The sequence below is a fragment of the Micropterus salmoides genome, unplaced genomic scaffold (genome assembly GCF_014851395.1).
Source record: "Micropterus salmoides isolate LMB-PRFRI ecotype aquatic unplaced genomic scaffold, ASM1485139v1 Ms_hic_scaffold_14, whole genome shotgun sequence".
Lineage (NCBI taxonomy): Eukaryota > Metazoa > Chordata > Actinopteri > Centrarchiformes > Centrarchidae > Micropterus > Micropterus salmoides.
Window position 1 is genome coordinate 21029138 of NW_024040485.1, and position 21952 is coordinate 21051089.

Sequence of the window (21952 nt, forward strand, 5' to 3'; positions counted from 1 at the left end):
TCAGACTGAGTGAACACAAGAACTGTGGCACTTTTCTTTTAAAATATGAACTTGATGTGAAATTATCCAACTTTCAGAGTAAAAACAGAAAGTCATTCGGGGTCTGAGTCTGCAGCAGAAGCTGTAATCTGATTTGCAGAAGGCGACATTTGCTGGAAAGGTTATGTAATACATCATTATATAATCAAACACTTGATCACTACACAGATAAATGTGGTAATATAAAATTACAACACAATTATGGGCCAATGAACTGGAATCAGCACTGAATGAAAAACAATCAAACAGACAATTCAATGTTCTCAGTGAAACTACAGTACAGCAGGCAATGAAAAAACAAAGCAACTGACAATCACAAATCCACTGATAATATCTTAGAACTGGAACAAACACTGGCTGTATGTATGGCAGAATGCTAATCAAAAAGGTGAACAAACTGTCCTAAGAATCAGATGGAAAACCATTTTCTAAAGATGAGAAACACTTGCCTCATGCAGCAGCCTCTCCAGTTTCTCCTGCAGCTCCACAAAGTACCTGGAGGTGACTAGGCCTTTCTGGGACTTGTCCAGACAGTCTCTGGCGAGCTCCACCAGCTGGTGCTGAATGAATCCCAGCACACCATCAGCCAGGGGCAGAGCAGTGCCTGGGGAACACTCTGCAATGATGTCAAGCAGCTGACCCTCCATCTGGGCTGTCGCCTGGGAAACAACCAAGATGGAAGACTTCATTTAAAACGGTGACAGCAGCATTGTATTAACAATATCTTTAATCTCGGTCCCCACAAGTGAGTTAGTCAAGATTTTGACTTTGCCAGGAGCGTTTAAATCTCCTGGTGCTGGTTTCTCTTTTGTAAAAAATCTCATGCACACGTTCCTTGATCATCTTTTACGCAGAGATGCATAAGGGCCACTGAAGATGTTTAGTAGATACAGAGAGAGAAAGAAAGCAGGAAAAAAGCAAGAAAAGCACTGACTGTACCTTAGGAAAACGCTCTTTGTAGACATGATTCATCATGACAATTTCATTGTCAAATGTTCCACAGGTCCGTCCAGGGCTGGATGAGTACCAGGTGAAAGAGGAAAACAGAAAACTACATCAGAGATACAATGTAACAATAAATATCCTAACATGTTCGCAAACAGATAATTTATGGAGGCCTAATTTGAATTACATAAAAACAATGGAACTCATTTGCAAACTGATCAAGGGATGGAGGAATGATAGAGGCTCATATTACAGATGTTCTTTTAAAATCAAAAATCACTGATAAACTAAAGCCGTAAAAAAAAAAAAAAAAGTAAATCTCAAACAATCTGTCTTATTAAAGCTACACAACATTTACAAGTAAACTGCAAATGTTAAGACAGAAAGTGTTTACTGCCACCCTAGGTCATAAACACAGCATGTTTGAAAATGACACTAATGTGATTCAGATCAGGTTTTCATCTGCAGTATCCATGACCACATCTGTTGTGTGCACAGGGCTACAGTTACAAGACGGCACCTTTAAAACTTTCCGTACACATTACAAATCAATGTACTGTCATCAGAAATGTTAAAAGTAGCCACCCTGGGTGCCCCTATACATCACATACTACAAATAACAATATCAACATGTGACATGCACTTTACTATTTCTGGGTAACCACAACAGTTGCAGTTATACCGCAGTGGTTTTAATTGCAACAGTTGACCCCTTGGGAAGTATTTGAGGGCAAGAAATGCTTTACACACCCAACATGAGCTATTTTAGAGCAACATAGTCACTTGTCACTCTCATTTCCACAGTCAATGTGTGGAGTGATTCAGATGTGGTTTTAAACACATTACATAGGTCAGTTACATCAATGTACTAAGCTATACACTCCGAGTTTAGCTGACCAAAACCCTGCTGAAGTTTTCTCTCGGATGAAATTGTTAGAGGGTTTGTGGATTCTTGTCAGATTAACAAACCATCATAAAGAAAATGCTTCTTTGCTGTGTATAAATTTTCATAACCAAACTAGGAAGTTCACAAGTTGACATTGCAAAATTTTGACTTGACTATATACTGGACCATTTCGCATTTTCTCATCAACTTTAAATTTAGAAAAGGGCGTTTTAAATCAACAACCAATAAAGACCTTCTTGTACACAAGTCTTGACTCTTCCCTCGCCTCTTCCCTTAAAGTAGAAAACGACCACTTCTGCACACATAGAACTGTAGACCTAGTAGTGTCTAGAACCCTCTCTGAGCATGTGGCACGGGCAGGGACTGGTCATAGAAAAAAAAACAAAAAACAACCACATCAAGATGTTGCACCCTCCACAACCCATTATAAAAGCCAGAAACCTCAAAACGCCCCATCATTACATTTAGATTACATTTATTCATTTAGCGGACGCTTTTATCCAAAGCGACTTACAATTGCTATACATGTCAGAGGTCGCACGCCTCTGGAGCAACTAGGGGTTAAGTGTCTTGCTCAAGGAAACAATGGTGGATGGGTCACAGTGGGGGATTGAACCTGGGTCTCTCACACCACTTCACCATTATTGCTATTTAGAGGGCTTGTTTAAGTGTTAATTGAGAGAAGCGATGCTAAATGATGAGGAAATGCTATGTTCTAATCTAGGGGATAACTAGCAACCATCAAAGAGCCTTTTTTCAGAACCACAGAAAATAATTATCCAACCATATTCAAATCCTCCCAGACAGTATTTTATTATTTGAAATTATACATGAAAGATGTTACGGAACAACATTTAGTTGGTTTGAAGCTGAGCAATCTTACAAAATGTGACCGCCTGTTTCATTTCTGTTTACTGCTCTGCTACTAAGTAGCACACTGATGCTAACTGCAGGCTTTTCAGCGGTTGTAGTACTGCTAACAGGTAATTTTATCTCTCATAACATTATTTTAAATCCATGTTTGGGTAAGCGGCTGGGGAAAGAGGTATGGTGTCTGTCACCTCTGCTCATTTTGTCTTAAGCTTCTGGAGGTGGTAGGCTTCATTTAAGCTCCACAGCTAGCATCTTCAATAAGTACAGCTGACTTTTCCAAGCACAGTGGAGCAAAAGCAGCATGCCATCACATTGCAGTAACTAGATAGTAGTTAGATATACTTCTTGGCTGGGCCAAAGAACTGACAAGTAAATGTTAGCTAACAGGAAAAGCCTAAATAGCAGAGAAGAAACTGGTTCAATAATAAAAAAAAAGTCATGACATTTCCCCCCCCTTTCATTCACACTCATGATTGATTGATGTTCAACAGTTTAGCTATTCAGTTACCTATCGGACTATAGAATTACATGACTTGTATAAATTAGAAAGGAACTAACTAACTTACCAACCCAGATCATTTGGCTGCATTAAGCCACACTAGCTCAGTGTGAGGCTGAGGTTGTAATTTTCCTAGTTGTGGGTAGCTCCAACATTTCTGTTGTGCACTGCATTGTGGGAAAACAGTGTCCATTAACACCGCCCTTACAAAAACAATAGATTTTCGCATTCTGCTAGTATAATGACAAGCTTAAATTTGGCACGGTTGTAGTGTTTGTAGTTGTGTAGTCACACCGTTTATTTTAAACCTGGTTACAATAGTGTGTAACATAGGAAATAATTGTATTTAACATTAGTAATTTGAGCAGTAGTGGACTTCAGTTCCAGGCCTCATGACATAATCTTCTTGCCCAAATTGCATCATTTTAACATTAACCTACAACATCAGCCAGGAGAGGTGTGGCTCTTTGGTTCCAGCCATTCAAATCAAATTAATCTAATAAGAGTGTCACTTCTCCCAGTGGAGTGCAGTGTTACATAAATGTTTGTGTATTAAAAACAAGCAGTCCATACATCTGCGTAGTATACTTCCAAGCTACCTGAGACTGCGTGAGCGGAGCCTGACAACGGGCAAGGGGTGCACTCCTTCTTCATCCGCCACACTCTCCGTGCTCCGGAAATGTTTGAAGAGGAAGTGGAGATCATCTTGCGTGGGCTGAAAGGGCAACTGGTGCAATAACTCCTGGGATGAAGAAGACTGGGAGGGAAAAGTATATAGGGGGTAAAAAGAAATGGGGTATTTAAAAGAGAGAAGTAGAAAGTGGGAGAGAATAGTGTACAGAGATCAGCATGCTGGAATACACTGCTCAGAAAAATAAAGGGAACACTAAAATAACACATCCTAGATGTGAATGAATGAAATAATCTTATTAAATACTCCTTTCTTTACATAGTTGAATGTGCTGACAACAAAATCACACAAAAATTATCAATGGAAATCAAATTTATCAACCCATGGAGGTCTGGATTTGGAGTCACACTCAAAATCAAAGTGGAAAACCACACTACAGGCCGATCCAACTTTGATGTAATGTCCTTAAAACAAGTCAAAATGAGGCTCAGTAGTGTGCGTGGCCTCCACGTGCCTGTATGACCTCCCTACAACGCCTGGGCATGCTCCTGATGAGGTGGCGGATGGTCTCCTGAGGGATCTCCTCCCAGACCTGGACTAAAGCATCCGCCAACTCCTGGACAGTCTGTGGTGCAACGTGGCGATGGTGGATGGAGCGAGACATGATGTCCCAGATGTGCTCAATTGGATTCAGGAACTGCTGACACACTCCAGCCACATGAGGTCTAGCATTGTGTTGCATTAGGAGGAACCCAGGGCCAACGGCACCAGCATATGGTCTCACAAGGGGTCTGAGGATCTCATCTCGGTACCTAATGGCAGTCAGTCTTGTTTTGTTTAAGTGTTCCCTTTATTTATTTTTTTGAGCAGTGTATATTGTTAATATCTAATACATTTGTATATATAAAACAATCGATGGCTAAATACTTTGTATCCATGTCAGGTTGCTTCTGCTGCTTTGATGATATAACATCCTGTGTTGAAAGAGATTCATGCCACCGCTCTCTTAGATTCAATCATAATCCTGGTACTCAGCGTCTTAAAGGCTTTCATGTTCTACTATAGATCTGAATTAGATGCAAGTCTTAACAAGGACATACTGAGAAAGGTTCCAGTAAAGTAAAACATCAAAAATCCCTTTCCTGTCTGAAATAATGATTCTGTGAGCTTTAGTGTTCTGCTCTCCTAAAGCGGGATTTTTCTTTCCTGCGGCAGCATGCCCTGAGGCAGGCAAGTAACAGCTGTTGTGTTGGTCATGCATGCATTGGTTTTCTAATTCCGAGCCAAAATGTGTGACACGCAGCCTGGAAGTTATGAGAACTCCCATCTGGCTGGGATCTTCTGTTTCACCCGAGGAAGCGCAAAGGAAAGAGTGGCTCGTCTTAAAAGAGAAGAGCCTAGCGAATAGACAAAGTGAAAGGAAAACAGAGAGGAAAACAAACAAACAAACAAAAAAAAGATAGAAACAGAAAATAAGTGACAGAAAGGGGGAGAGAAAGATACCCCGAAGAAGAAACTAGAGACATGTCACAAGCAAGTGAGAGCAGCATAAAGGCCTTACTGACCGCGAGCCTGAAAGGGGCATTGTGTGGGGAAGGCTGACCTCACCGTCTCCCAGCCACGTGGTTTGCCATACAAAATTACAGCCGTGACAGAGGAGCCAGGTATTGTTCTTTTTACAGCCAGCTTCAGTTTCCGTAATGACTTTCAAGTCAAAATCTCAAGATAATCAACATAGAAACCATCAACAAACAGCTGATGGGCGCAGCAGGGCAGCACACGGCACGTGTTTGACTTGTCCCAAAAGGAAAAGCTACTACTACTGATGATGTCATCCAGGCCAGGAAAAATAAAGCATTTCAACAAGACCCGTGTTATTTTAGTGATAAGATGTATTATTCCCTGTACTTTCCCTCAGTCCAAAGGGGCTGCACAGAGTACAGCTCAAATCATTTTGGTATGAAGTCATTTATTTATTAAGGATGGTCACATGGTAAAATATTAACTATAAAGACATTCCAACAGTGTTTTTAATCTCTAAAAATACTAAGTGTACGCTTATATTCAGCCAGAAAAACACACCGTATGGAGTGAAATGTGGTGTATTTTAATTGTTATGCATGTATAAAACGGCATCTTTAATCATATCTATACTGTGTACATCATTCCAGGAAAACTCTGGGAAAGGCATCTGAAGATTCATTCCCATTTCCAGTCTGCAGTGGAAAGAGTGATCAAATGATGATGATGGAGAGAGGCATCATCATGGGACACATCCTGTTATGAGTCATTAAAAGGATGCAACATCCATCTCCAGTCAGATGTTATGTATAAATCAACTGGCTGCAGAAAGTATGGTCGAGCAGACTGTCAAGTAACAGTGTTGTGAGGTTTTCCATCTGCCTCTGAGAAATGTATTCTGTGGGTTTACTTGCATCGGTTAAACTAATTGTTTCAACAGTATGACGTGTTGAGTTTAAATGCTCTGCAGATGCCACAAGACCAGCCTAGAGTGATACTCTGCCTGAAATTGAAAATAACTCACCCTGTGTGAAAAATGGTTGTAAAAAATATACCAGTTTGTTTCTTTAATAAGAACAGAGGCAGTGATCAGCTTGGATTAACTGCAGGTTCAACTGATTCCAACTGACATTCACAGCAGACAAAACTCTCAAACTCAATTCTCTCAAACCTCTGCAGCAGCATAATTTACCTCTATGTTGTCCATGGTATGACCAGTAGTTTTAAAGTGCTTGTATTTTTTCAAAATACAGCCTGTAATCTGATGGGATTTACAGTTCAGTCAGTCAGCACCATAAGTTTACAAGACACCACGGCCCCATAAACTGATTGATATACTGAGTATAAGTAACACAAGGAGCTAAATGGTCCCATGGCAGTGGTTTGGAATGAGACAGGCCTGAATGGTACTTAGAGAATCACAGAAAGAAACTTACAGATACAGATGAACTGGGTGCATTGGTGCAGTATCCAGACGAGGGAACAGATGCCACAGACCACCTTCGCCCATCCGCTCTGCAGAAACAAAACAGTGACAGACTGCTCAGTGGTAGCTCTCTGTAACATATGAAACCTACACATCCTGTTGACTCACTCCAATCTTCAAAGCTTCATCTTTTTGCATCAGCAAATCTCTCTCTTTTTATTCCATCATGCAAATTTAAAGTGATAACATCTGATTCTTGAAACTGTGTTGATAAAAAGAAGCAAAACACCAGTTTGTCATTTTCTTACCTTTCAGTGCGGGCCAGTTGGCTACACCGACGCGCAAAGAGGGAGACACAAATGGAGAAGAAAAGAGGGGAAGAGAGGAAGAGGGGCAAGCGGAGGCACAAAGTGAGAAAGAAAATAAACACTGTTTAATGATAGTGACAGAGTTGGTCTAGCTGTCACAGTCACAGCCTTGTTTCTCTGTCACAGCTCACGGGCCAGTTGCAATCTGCTGCTGTTGCTGCTGCTGAACACCTGCCAAGCTACTATTATACTGCAGCACTGAGAACCACAGACACTTAGCTTGTGAATCATAATACACACACAAACACACAAACGCACACACATAATACACCCACCCAGACTGCTACTACAAATAAGATTCCTTTATGTGTGAAATTTCCACTTGCAACAGTGCCTCTGTCTCCATTGTCTCCCTACTTTTCCATCAAATATGACACTCCGGGGACCTAGCCCAATTTCCCTCACTGATTCAATTTGTGATGACAAGGAATGTTTTCTCCCACAAACCACCTCTTGAGGACATGTAGCTGAATAAGGGGCGACACAAACGAAATTAAATTGTCCTGTTGCTGACTGTGACTGAGATCTGAGGATTAGTGGGGCGAATTAGACACATGTGTCTTCTCGTTTGGATCATTTACGATATGTATGTAATCCACAATGTGTATTAAACACCTTACTATGGTCCTGAAAGGATAAAAGAAGACAGAAGGTAAGATTAAAAACAAGGTTTAAAATCAATGCCTGGGGAGTAAAAGAAAAAATAAAGCTAATATGGCCAAGAGTGTTGTCAGTCCTCACACCCCAAGGTGGAAAAAAAGGATCTTTAATGTGAAGAGGGAGCTGCAGCTAAACAATTATGCCTCACCCTTGAGATTATTCCTCATCAAGTTATTCCCTCATTTGCATTAAAAAGACTTCCTTTGCGTGAAAGCCAACTATTGCATGTCTGGCTCGTCCTTGTTTACATGACAAAATAACTGCACAAACAGCAGGGCTATACAGCTTGTGTGAATAACAAATAAACCGAGTGGCGCTCTCAAAAGTGCAGTCACAGCATCTGTCTCCGCACTGGCAGCTTAAAAAGTCTCAATAAATTTAGATGAGTCATGCAGGCTCGGGCAGGGCAATTCTATCAGGAGACATCCCCTCTCCGTCCTCGAGCGTATGGTGCAGTACGCCGCTGCACCATACGCTGCACTGCAACATTAAATGCTCATTAAAAGCCCGTGATATTTGAGATAAGCAGCATATACATTTAAAGTAATGTACATTCAGCGAAATGGAAGCAGCATATTCTTAAAACTTAAAACTTAACTAAGTAACTACAGCACTCTTTTTAAGTATCTCCTTCAGATACATGTTGCCGTTTTGCCACAAATCTCCTTACTAGCAAGTCGACCACACACTATTTTCTGTTACTGGACGAGGATCCCAGTTCCAGCTTCTATGCCTCTAAATCCCAGTGACTCTATACACTGTTACAAGACGCGTGATGAGAGGGCAAGATTTACAATTTTTCCCCATAATCACAGCAACCCTGAGTAATGAGCGTGTGCATCAACTTGCCACCTTAATTGACTTGACAAATGCCAAGACCCCGGTCCAGCAAGTGGCCCTGGGGCCTTACAGCTGGTTGGACTTGCTTCTGCATTGCCTCATTTCCACTAAGGGGATAAAGGGGAACAAGCCAAGACATGTTCCTCTGAAACCAATTTTCTTAGGTTATTTTAGTGTGTGGATTTAGCTTAAAATAAGTGAAAAATGTTCATGCTCTGGTTAGATTTTGGTTTGGTTGGGCATTAACCTTGCTAGGAAAAAGTCAATAATGAAGCATCTTGGCTAACTCTCACTCTCAGTGCATGTTCTAGTCACTGCTCTTGAATGAATCATGAATGGCAATATATTTCTGTTTATGTCTCGTGTTTTCAGCTTTAGGTGTGTGCACTTTTGTCAATTCAGATCTTTGCAGGAAAAAGGATTAAAGATATATATACATTTAATCCACTGTTATTGGAGTCTTAACAATTTTCCAGTTTTTGGATTAGATAGGGAAATGCCACTGTAGTAATGTGGCTGAACTCAAGTGCCTTAGAACAAATCCATACTAAAAAAGCATTTGAGTTTATTCTTACCTGCGGGCAAACTGGAAGTTGGCAGAGGTGCTGGCAGAGACATTTCTGGGACTTTCTGAAGGGCTGCTGCTAGCTGAAAAAACAAATGAATCAGTTACAAACTTTGAAAATCTGTAGAAACCGAAATAAACTATGAAAATGTTGAATAATTCAGCTTGCTGCCCCCATGTTTTACATTTTCAGTTTGGAACTGGTTTTTCTTCACAGTTTACCTGAAACAATCAAATCTTTTAATTACAATAACACTCCCAAAGTAGTTAAGCAGGCTCTTTCCCTGTCTAATCAAAGAATCTCAGTTTCAGCAGAGAGTCCTGTTGTTGATCACACCACACACTCGCTCTGAAAGGGTCACTAAAGGGTTTTCAAATCAGCCCAGAGGGCAAAGCATTACCACACCCTGAGTCACTGAAAAATTAATCAGTTGCCATATAGTAAGGAATGAATAGCCTCAAAGAAACTAAATGAAGAGTACCATCACAAGGAGGAAAACTATTGTATGTCTTATGAACTATACTGTGGAAAAAACATGATGAACTCACAGCTGAGGAACCAGAGCTAGTCTTGTGACATCAAAAACAAGGCTGAAGACACATGTACGAGGCAAAAAAACCCTTATGTAGTGGTCTCCCCCTTCATTCCATCTCCCCCCCCTTTTGTTTTCCATGTGATCACGTCAATGTGAAGTATCTGTGATGAGCCTCTAGTCTAATTGCTCAACAATGTCACACGCTGAGCCTAGCCGACAAGCAAACTAAAAAACAACACACAAGTACCTGTGGCAAGTGGGAGAGGTGAAAGCGGTCGTGAGAGCGTGGGCGACGGGGTCCCGACCGCCAAACTCCTTCTCTTGTTGTTACGAGAACTGTGAGGAGGAGGAAAACAAACAGGAGAGAGAAAACGTTTGCTTATGCAATGCAATTACAAACATATCAGTCAGCACATGTTGTTTAACAGCCTGTTATTGGTGTAGTAAACAGGCAGGTGATATAAAACACGGCCAACCTATGAACTCGAGTTGCTGATCGTGATAAGGAAAACACTCACCAACTGTAATAATACTGGTAGGGGTGTTTATATATACACATATATGCATAACTACAAACATATATGCATGTAAATATACAAGATACACACAAAGTATGTACTGTACAGTTGGCTAATGTGTCAGCACCAATTAAACAGGTCACATTTTTATGTTATATATATTTAAGAGAATAAAAGTGCTTCTGTCTTTTTGGGTTACCAAAATAATGGAAAAACACAGAACAAATGATTATCCAGTAAACAAGTAGGAGTATAGAGTAGTGCAGTGCACTACGGTATTACACTAAAGTATCAATGATTATCCGATGAGGTCTCCCGTGTCTGGAAGCATTTTCATGTGAGACTATGGGAAACATGTGGAAAAGAGCAGCACTTGTACCACCTGACCCTATAAAAACAGCCTTGTCTGGTTGTTACACAACAATGCAGACAAATAAGTGACTCCCATGACCCAACGGTGCAGGCCATTGCATACTGTCCATACCGTTAAAGATCAGCCACCATGGATGAACGCCGTCTTTATCCTCACATAAGCAACACAAATGGATTTATCGGTAAGACAATGATCAGATTGGTGTACCCCGCTGCCCAGGGTCAGAGGTACAGCAGTACACGTGACTATACAAGCTTTTCCTAACAGATAGAGCAGCGCTGTCTAACATATCAACTATAAAAAGGCAGAGTACAGTTTCGACTGTGTTAAAGAGGTGCTGGTTCAATTCTGAGATTTTTGTTTGTGTTCCTTCTGCACGGCTGTTTGGCTTCAATTTGCAACCCGTATGCCACGTTGGCATACCAATTTGGATCCAAATTTGATTGAAGATTGTTACTGTGCAGCTTTGTTGACTAAAATCAGTCACTTCTCTGGAGCTCCTCTAAGGGACCCCCTTTCTTTAAAAGGTCACAAATTCAAAGTGGTGACTGGCACTCTGATAATGAATCACCCACATAGATGCTGGTGTAATTCTGCTGCAGTTACTTCAAAGTTCAAATGTATTTTTTTCTACTTCTTGTATATATGGTGCCTCTATGCCTGGTGTTCACTCTGTGTGTGCTAAAATCTTGACTCAGAATAAAATCGGCATCCTTTTTAGTTTGATTTTGTTCCCCACAAAGATGGAATAAGAATCCCATCCTGGTAATGTCGAAGCCATCTCGCTTTCTCTCTGGCAATGACCTAAAATAATTGAGGGGCTGAGACAGCAACAGAGCCTGACATTTCTGGGTCGGTGCTCAGGCAGATTCACACACTATATGGCCCCAAACCCAAAAAGACTCAAAGTGGCAGGGGCAGCACAGCAACAAAGGGAAAGGAGAGCCAATAAATGCTTGACTTTGGCTTCAATGGCTCACCAACTACTGAACCACAATGTGAGTGTACACCATTTTATTCTGATCAGAAAATAAATAAGGAGACACGCCTTTCACACTGTAGCCCCTGGACAAAAAAATGACATGAAAACACTCATATGGGCTAACAATCGTGGTTTGTAGGGACCTTGCAGGCAGCCATGTAGCATGATGAATGCATGTTTCACATGTCTGCTGATGGTGAAGGGCTGCATTTATTCACTGAGCTCCATTCAAAGTCACGCAGTGTTGAATGGGTTCCATGACTGATGCATGTTCCCAAACTACATGGAAAAAATTGGATAGATTATTACCACAAAAATAGTTAGGACAATTCTGAATGTGTAAGATGAGAGCAGAGGTTTTCTTCCAGAACTTCACTCATTAGCAATGGGTCGTGCAGTTTATGATATTGACAGCAGCTGCAAAAGATGGCACACTGTGGCAGAATCAAAACAAAACAACATTTCACTATATAAATACTGTGGTTACGACAAAGGAAAAATAATCCCATAAATTACTACTAATAAAATCACTACTAACTCGCTGGTTGCCAAAGATACACTGACATGATTTACAGGACATGAAAGGCACATTTTACTGCTCTACCACGTGAGGGCTTATTACATTTATCTAAGAGATAAAAAAAAAACATATCCACAACACTAGAGTTCCACTAATTACATGAGGGTATCGATCAGCCTTGAGACTTTGTGTCGCTGTATGCGACAGCTGGTGGCAGACAATGCAGTCTGCCCACATACACAACACTCTACAATGGCCACGTTTCTCTCCGTCGGAAACAAAAACTAGGGCGGATAACCGACAAATACAGTAACGTACTGTCGGGTATCACAGACACCACAATGGCATTATCAGTCTGAGCTGCACGCTGATAATGTTACCAAACGCAGTGGGGGTTGCGTGTACGTGTTGTGAATCAAATAGCTCAGCATAGACGTTCAACAAATTGCTGTTTGTCAGACAGTGAATGGCACAGCTCAGCGGGGAGCTGATGACACGCACAGGCCGAGCAGACGTTTTGCTGCAGTTTAGTCAAGAATGCATGGCTTTTGTCTGCACATTCAGAGTCTAGTATTAAAACGGGCAGTCGTTACCTTTTTGATCGTTTCATCATGGCCCCAGTCACAAAACTAGTTTTATAGCTCGGCAACACGGTCCAATAGTAGTTTTGGTCTGCCATGGTGATGACGGATAAATCCAATCCAGATATGACAATTATCCTCTTGTTAATGTAGGAGCGTCATGTTAAACAGTCTCTCCTGTGGGGTTGTTATCATCGGTGGTGGTTAGGCCAGTAGTACGCAGTGTCCAAAGGCAGACACCCCATTCAGTTTCGGTACAAACTGACCCCAGACCCACGGCACGGAAGCTCGGTGATGATGGGCGACAGCAACGGCCATGTCCGCTCTGCTCCTTCTCCCTGTCACCAGCACCGTTTCCGAAACAGTCCGTTTTCCGCGGGATGCGACATTATCAACGGATATCTTCGCCAAGATATAAAGACTGATACAAACTTTCCAGCAGCAAGAGCAAAGCCACACCGCGCAGCCGCGTCTGCTCGCGCCGGACGTAGGAGGGACTAATGATGCCTTCATGCACTGTCGGAAATATTGTATTAACGACTAGAACACAAATGAACCACCCAGTGCAAAACAGAAAGAAGAATGAAAAATAATGTATTTCCAGTGATTTCGACGTTCAAACACCATTTAAATACTGTTGCTTAATATCTTTTTTTTTTATCAACAAAAGTAAATTGTGCACAGCAAGTGGTATGAGCCACAATTTAAATTTTTAATCTTACGAGAAGTCATGAATGTTGCATTTTGTCATCAGGGACAATTGAGATCCTGAAGTGATTTTCATGGATTTCAAGGACTGGACAGCACATGTTCTCAAGAATTAAAACGGTGTTCTTAAATTATAAAACCCAGCTATTGTTTGTGATCGAACTGAAATTATCCATCTATGCCTGGATAACCTCCAAAGAGAGCAGGAGGCATCTGATCTGTTGCCCAAACCACTTCAACTCTTAAGGGTGAGCCCAGTCATCCACAGAAGAAACTCATGTTGGCTGTTCTTTATCTGCGATCTCACTCTTTCGGGCACTACCGAAAGCTTTTGACCAGAGTGTTGAACCATAGATCAACTGGTAAATCTCAAGCGTTGCCTTCCAACTCAGCTCTCTGTTCACCACAAGAGTTCAGTACAACACCTTCATTACTCCTGATGCTGCACCAATCCACCAATCGATCTCACCTCCATTTGAAAAAGACCCCAAGATGCTTGAACTCCTTCACCTGGAGCAGCAACTCAATCCCAACCGTTTTGCCACCATTTTCTGGCAGAGAACCATGGCATCACACTCGGAGGTGCTGACTCTCATCCCGACCGCTTCACACTTGACTGCAAACCTCTGAGCGTGCTGAAGCCAACAGAACAACATCATCTGCAAAGAGCAGAGGTGCAACTCTTAGGTCTCCAAACCGGGCACTCTCCTCCTCACGGCTGCACCTTGAGATCCTATCGATGAAAATTACAAACAGAATTGGAGACAAGGGACAACCTGGCAAAGCCCTTGGCAGAACACCCACTGAAAATGTGTTTCACCCATAGTCACACAATACCCCCCACAAGACTCCCAGTGGTTCATGGTCATAAGGTCCATAAAACACATGTAGACTGGATGAACAAAAGCCCATGACCCCTAGTAACTCTGCAAGGATAAAGAGCAGGTCCACTGTTCCACAACCAGGACAAAATCCACATTGTTTCCCCTGGATATGACGTTTGATAATTGGTCGCAGCCTCCTATTCAGCACCTTGACATAGTAAGAAACTGGAATTAACAGTTTCAAAAGCAAGGTTATAACATAATTTATACGGATTTTAGATCAAGATTAATTGTCATTTGGTTTATGGTGATTTGATTACTTGCAAATTTGTTTGGGGATGACGTGTGCTTGAGTAGAATTTACACAGTGCATGTTCCTTTTTTTAAACTAAATTACTACAAACAGGGGGTCAGTAGGGGCCATAGTGAGTTAATGCAGCCCTGCTAGAGGCTATTATTCCATAACAATACACCATAGAGAATTCTTAGCAAATCACTTAGATCACTAAGCTTTTCCACAGACATGTCTCTACTGAAATCCTTGATTGAGTTGTTCTTAAAGAAGCCATTCACTTTTATCAGTGATATTCTAATAAGGTAAGATATTTAAAATAAATTGTATATTTTGACACTCAGACATACAGGGTGCAACCCCTAAAAATATTTTTAGCCCAAAGAAATACAAACCTTGATACACTTAAAATGAACATTTCCTTGTTTGTCTCGGACACCTTGACTGGAATGGGAAAAGCAGTACAAGCATTTTAAATCTTTAAATCTGTCATCTGTGATTTGCTGTTAGTATCTCCCGTGATTCTGATATTTCCTCTGACTCATAGACAGTAAAACTACCCAGGCATAATCTTTCTAAAGACAGGGGAAAGTCCCTGAAGAGGTTAAAGAGATGTTGCTCTGACTGGGGCGCCTCCTGTTTGAGCAGCAAACTCACATGCTAGTTCCTTAATGCTGTTCACATCTACTGAGAAAACCTGATATAAACTGTTACTACTGTGTAATATACCTATTAATCATCAGGTGACTGCTTCTGGGCAGGAAAAAGGTTTAGAAGGAAAACAAACTCACAATGAGCAGTTACCTGTAAGAGCTGGCTCAGCTTGTTTGCTCAGTTCACATGCATATTTTCATACATAATCACATGCACACCAGATTATTGACTGCTGTAGCAAAATGGTAAAAACAGATTCAGATGTAATGTATGTTCACAATAAGCATTCATGTTAACTATAAGGGGAGTGCAACTTGTTGATTCTCACATACTGAGAGGATGTCAGGTTTTTCACCTTAACTCTATCTCTGCTCTCCCACTCCAAGTTTAAATAAAACTTGTCGGAGCAGTGGGCCTGCTCTGACTTTCAGGCAAGCCCCATAAGCAGCTTCAGAAGTTTGTTTGCCTCTCAGGAGTCAAGTAAATGTATACGGGATTCTTGCACAATCAGGATTCTGGCTGGTCTGGTTTGAGGAGGGTGGGGTGGGGTGGGGGGGCAGAGACAGACAGACAGACAGACAGACAGACAGACAGACAGACAGACAGACAGAGGGAGAATAAGTCAGTTGATAATACTTACACATTTCCCCTGCGAGGAAGACTCAGTTCTTTCTAGAAAAGAAGAGATGGGAAATACGCATATGAATGCAGATATGTGCTTTTGCTAGATATTGTTTGGCTAATAGGCTTCTTCACAACAAAACAGACGTTGACTCCTCAGAATAAACAGAGTGACAATGTGAATATTTTTTTTCAGTCTTGACAGGCACTTCACATTCATGACATGTAAAAAAGAATATAACCGTTTTTCAGATGGATTTCCTTAAATGCTTACCCTTCTCTGCTCCCACTTATCTTCATTTTAAAGCTCTGTAAATATCATTAGCTACAGCGTGGCCTAGTTTCATGCATGACAAGTGGGTCTGTAAGTCATTTACTGGCGAGGGTACAAATCCTCACTAGCCCATGGCTACTGTGTTTGAGCTCAGGCAACTGCAAAACTGTCCTTGCCGATCAGGATTTGGAGGACAGGGAAAAGAGCTTGTGCACAAAATCCTTTTGAGCCCATACCTGCACTGATTTCATCTATTACAGAAAGTGAAAACTATAGGTGGGTAAAAAACACACTTAAACAACATTTCTCCAGAGAAAAGAGGTTGCTTCATCACTAATCAGAACATAGTAGCCTACTAAAACAGTACTTAATAAAGAATAACAATTTGTTTTTCACAATATAATGAATTTAAGGGAGACATGAAAGCAAACCGGAATCGTTTTACCATAACCTTCATGTTCACTATTAGTATAAAGCCAGGACTGTCCTTAAATCTAAATTACAGATGAATGTAATTTGGAAAAGAAACCAATTACAATAACTTAATGGGAACACCCAGTTTGGACTGAGTCTTTCATCACAAACCCAACATCCCCTCCTTCAAAACAGACCTGGGGTAGAAACAATGCAGCTTTCACTACTTCATTTATGTAGAAAATATACACATGAATGAACAACAGGAAGAAAAATGGCACCCAGGAGAAGATTAAAGGCATGTCTCTGTCAATCATCCAGGAACCTTTGGGTCCTATGCTCCTGTCACTAAGGCAACCAGATTCACCAAAGCACCAATGGGGAGCTCCCAAAATAAACAAATAGGCTAAGGTAGTGGTTCAGTTCTGCTGTAGCCTACATTCATTTACTGAATTATGTGCACTAATTTCAACAATTCATGGACTAATGACGGTGCCGCCGCCTGTTTCAGTGAATTGGCACCAGGCATAGGGAAATAGCTCCAGATAAGAAAGAAACCTTATCTAGAGACATCGGGTAGCCTAATTATCAGGAAGAGCATAGAATCAATATAAACTCTTTAAATTGAAAATAAATAAATAAGAGCGGACCAAAAGCTAAACCCAAAGCAATTCCCGGAGAAATCCCTTGCGTCGTCGCCAATGTCTCCTCATCATCATCAACATCATCATATCATCCCGTCTGCCTGGAAACAACCACATTCGCGTGCTGTCATGACAGTTTCCATTTAGCCTACCTGAAGACCGCGGCGTCTCAGGATGTTCGGCTCGTCCATCATTGAAGACAATAGAAACCCCAATGCATATCCCCGCTCAGTCAACCCATACTGCGGTCCGTCTTCTCCCCGGGAGCACGGATAGAGTCCTTCTCGCTGCTGCTGCTGCTTCACTACCACCACCTCCTCCCCGAAAAGGTGGCCAGCTGATCAACTGATCGGGGGTGGAAGGAGATGCGTGGGTGTTGTTGTTAGTTAAGCTAAACTTTAGTAGCCTAATAAAGTGAGAAGGCGTGTTCCACGCTCTTATTAGCCTACCCTTATATTCTGCGATCACCTGTCAAATGCAAAATACTGGTTTTACTGTGTTAAGAGCTTTTTCAAGTCATGGAGTAGCCTAGGCTATCAAGGATCCCCTGGTCCCCATTTTGACCTCGGTCTCTAGGATCTTCTTAACAATGTAGTCCCCATGATAGCCTATTGCGTTATTTAGCAATAAGCTGCAACTGTAATGGAATAAACCACTGAGTCATCAATACAAACACATGCAATCCACTTGTTGTGGTACATGCAGGGTGTTTATCTGAACACTAGTCAGATGCAGTTAATCTATTCACCCACCATGTCATATAACATGGTGTCGCTGTCTAGTGGAATAAAACCTCATCAGAGAGGATGCAGAACAATTGTGCTTTGGAGTCAACGCTGAATAGCCGTGATTGATCTGTGTCTGTCACCCAGTGGTACCATGATGGGTTATTTCCATATAAAACAATGGCGAGTCTCTTGTCCTGTGATGTCACATGTCCATGTATGTAAGCCACAGAGGCGTGAATCATTGTTCTCCTGTGAAGTTTGCTGATTGTTTGAAGCAACTTTAAGTGGATGTTGCAAATCAAGAGTTAAGCCCCGCACACCCAACTGTGATCAAATGTATCATGTGGTATTTGACAACAACATGGTGGTAATCATTCTTTACAAGGAAGAGATTTTGCAAGGACGTGTTCAACCCACGCGACAAGGAAAATGCTTGGGTTCTACTGTACCATAACTAACTGCTGCTGTAGCTTATTGACTCAAAGTGAGACAAAATTCTTTAAATGAAATATCCGTGTGTAAAAATATCTAGATTTTGTTCTTCACTTGACTGATGATGGAGTTTAGAGCTACAAATGGACAGACTGGGAAGTCTGTGTCCTTTTGTTGTGCTCTCCATGTGATCCAGGGCAGGTCATCTTCAAATAGTCCATGCCCATTAGTGGGACCAGTCAGGCATGAAAGTCAGCTCTTCCTCCTTTTATTGCCCTCATTTTCTTTCTTATCTTTTTTTTTTGTTTACAGTGATTAGTGTTCCTTCTTCTGCTGCTTCTCCGATCTTAACCTCACTTAGGCCTATACCTTTTCATTACATTGCCAGACTGAAAGGTAAAAGCAAGTCTTGACAGTTTCCAGTTCAGCCACTCAGGATTTGGAGATTTATTCTGTGAGTCCGGCTGACTTGAAAGCACTGCTATCCTCAGCTCATGTCCCCTGTTACCACCAAGCCATGCCTTGTACCTAGCCAAATAATTCAATAAGTTACAAAGTGCTTTAACAAGTGCAAAGACAATAAAACACAAAACAAATACACGCTAAAATGAAAACATTTGAGAAACTAAAAATAAACAAATCGGTCTTATATACTGTATATTCCTGAGTAGCTTCAAATCAGTGATTGGCTCTATTATGTTCATGAAGCTTGTATCTATAAAAGCACACAAGAAAAAAAAAGGAAATTAAGAAAACAATGAAACAAATATAATACTACATGTTTCTTCTGGTCATTTGTACTTAAACTGCTTGAACAAGATGGGAATCAATGAAACAACCAACCAAAAGCATCAAATAAATGAACTGCCTTCTTATCAAGTGGCATTTTTCACATCTGGAAAAGAAAATTGTCATTCTCTCAGAAATTCTGTCTTTGAAATGTTCACACACACACACACAACTTCAATTAAAGCTGCATTTAGCTGCAAATAAAGGCTGTACTGTGGCTTTAGTGCCACCAGAGGGCGCCACGGAGCTATGTGTTTTTATGTTTGATGTAGATGACATGTTATCCTGTTCTCTGCCAAGTGGATTCTGGGAATAATTCAGACCCCTGCCACTCTGAATGCAGTAGAACCAAAGGTAAATCGTTTTTAGAGGCCTATACAAGAAAGAGCAAAGAGGAGAAAAACATTATATACAATACTGTGCAAGAGTTTAGGTGTGGAAAAAATGTTGTGAACTGAGAATGCTTAAAAAAGATATTACCATGTATTTAGCAGTTAACAAAATGCAAAGTGAGTGAACAGAAGAAAAATCTAAATCAAATAAATATTTTGTGTGACCACCCTTTGCCTTCAAAACACAGCCTCTTCCAAGTTTTCTAGGTACATTTCTTGGTAGTATATATATACACACTCACCGGCCACTTTATTGGGTACACCTGTTAAATTGTTTGTCAACACAAATAGCTAATCAGCATTGCATTGAGTTGCTGCCATGTGATTACATGGCAGCAACTCAATGCATTAAGGTTTGCAGACGTGGTCAAGACAATTTGCTGAAGTTCAAACTGAGCATCAGAATGGGGAGGAAAGGAGATTTATGGTTGTTGGTGCCAGACGGGTTGGTCTGAGAATTTCAGAAACTGCTGGTCTACTGGGATTTTCACACACAATCATCTCCAGGGTTTACAGAGAATGGTCCAAAAAAGAGAAAATATACAGTGACAGAAAGGCAACAGTAACTCAAATAACCAAGGTATGCAGAATACCATCTCTGAATGCACAACATGTGGAACCTTGAAGCAGATGGGCTACAGCAGCAGAAGACCACACTGGGTGCCACTCTTGTCAGCTAAGAACAGGAAACTGAGGCTACAATTCACACAGGCTCACCAAATTGGGACAATAGAAGACTGGAAAAACGTTGCCTGGTCTGATGAGTCTTGATTTCAGCTGCGACATTCAGATGTTAGGGTCAGAATTTGGCATACACAACATGAAAGCATGGATCCTGTTAGGATTTTGGGTTGTGTTCATGATTTTCCTGTTAGTCTGTTTTCATGGGTTTGGTTTTGGGTTTGTTTGTCTATGTTGAGTGTTCTGTCCTGCCGCTGTACATTGGATTACTCTGCCTGTGCTCTGGATTATATATGCTTGTTAGATTTACCTCTGTTTGGACTTTGCCTTCAGCTCCAACGTAAACCTGTTTTGTTGATTTAATTAAGTCTTTTTTTAACCGCATCCTCATTGCCAGTGTCTGCATTTTGGATCCACACAACCTGACACTGCACTCAGCCATTACCATCCTGCCTTGTATCAACAATTCAGGCTGGTGGTGTAATGGTGTGGGGGGATATTTTCTTGGCACACTTTGGGCCACTTTGTACCAATTGAGCATCGTTTAAAAGCGATAGCCTACGTGAGTATTGTTGCTGACCATGTCCATCCCTTTATGACCACAACGAAACCATCTTCTGATGGCTACTTCCAGCAGGATAATGCACCATGTCACAAAGCTCAATTCATCTCAAATTGGTTTCTTAAATATTACAATGAATTCACCGCACTGCAATGGCCTCCACAGTCACCAGATCTCAGTCCAATAGAGCACCTTTGGGATGTGGCGGAACGGGAGATTCGCATCATGGACGTGCAGCCGACAAACTTGCAGCAACTGCGTGATGCTATCATGGCAATATGGTCCAAAGTCTCTGAGGAATGTTTTGTACACCTTGTAGAAAGTATACCACGAAGAATTAAGGCAGTTCTGAAAGCAAAAGGGGGTCCAAACCAGTACTAACAAGGTGTACCTAATACAGTTTTTTTTATTGTTTACCATGCTATCATCTGGTGGCCTCTTAAATTCATCTCTTGACCTCACGGTTGAACAATTCCACGTAAAATGTACAGTGTGCTGTCATTTTCATCTGTCATCATGTGATTTGAAGTGTATATCAGCCAGCCTCACTGTGTGTTGACAGTTTGTATGATGAAATTCACTCCCTTAACACAGAAACATCTCCTTCTCATGATGACAAAACAAGTCGCACAACAAACCAGATGAACAAGATGAAGAAATAGCCAGAGAAGAGTGTGAGAGTCTTTCTCTGACAGTTAAAACAACAGTGCTGGTTTGCCTGAGTCACTTTACACCATTCACACACTTTCAACTTGCAAAGTAGGCTCACCTGGTAAGGCACATGATCGTTTCATCACCTCAGTGACTCACAGCTCAGAAATTGACACTGTCAAAGAAGCTCTGACACTTTGATATTTGGGCACTAACTTTTTCACATGTTCAAACATAGTCTCTTAGGCTTTAAATTAGAAAATTATTCTTGATGTTATGGCAGGTGCAGGGCTTTCTACTGCTGTGGTTCCCAACGTTTTTGGCTCCTGACCATTTACAGACTTGCAATGGCTACATTCAACCCCTCATCACAAATTGCACATGTATGTGACCTGCGAGACGTCCAAACAAAAAGTAATGTTCCCTTTTTGTTCATTTTAAGTTATTAATATAATTGTTGCTCACTTATTTTGAAATGAGCAAAAATTATATTACTAAACTG

General features: G+C 41.2%; 1 protein-coding gene across 3 annotated transcripts in view; it reads right to left on the reverse strand.

Annotated features, from left to right (window-relative positions):
• Positions 1-17554, reverse strand: part of mast3a (microtubule associated serine/threonine kinase 3a) — a 29820-nt gene extending 12266 nt beyond the window's left edge. Inside the window, exons 1-8 of one of the 3 annotated variants that reach the window (XM_038718284.1) lie at positions 17368-17554; positions 15903-15934; positions 10058-10146; positions 9285-9357; positions 6852-6930; positions 3863-4020; positions 979-1054; positions 489-698 (exon numbers count right to left, since the gene is read on the reverse strand). In XM_038718284.1, the coding sequence (XP_038574212.1) occupies positions 489-698; positions 979-1054; positions 3863-4020; positions 6852-6930; positions 9285-9357; positions 10058-10146; positions 15903-15934; positions 17368-17409 (759 nt within the window). In that variant the 5' untranslated portion in view covers positions 17410-17554. Of the gene's footprint in view, positions 1-488; positions 699-978; positions 1055-3862; positions 4021-6851; positions 6931-7149; positions 7171-9284; positions 9358-10057; positions 10147-12796; positions 13262-15902; positions 15935-17367 lie in introns of those variants that run through there. The other 2 variants (XM_038718281.1, XM_038718283.1) reach the window with 2 other exon arrangements.
• Positions 17555-21952: the final 4398 nt, after the last annotated feature.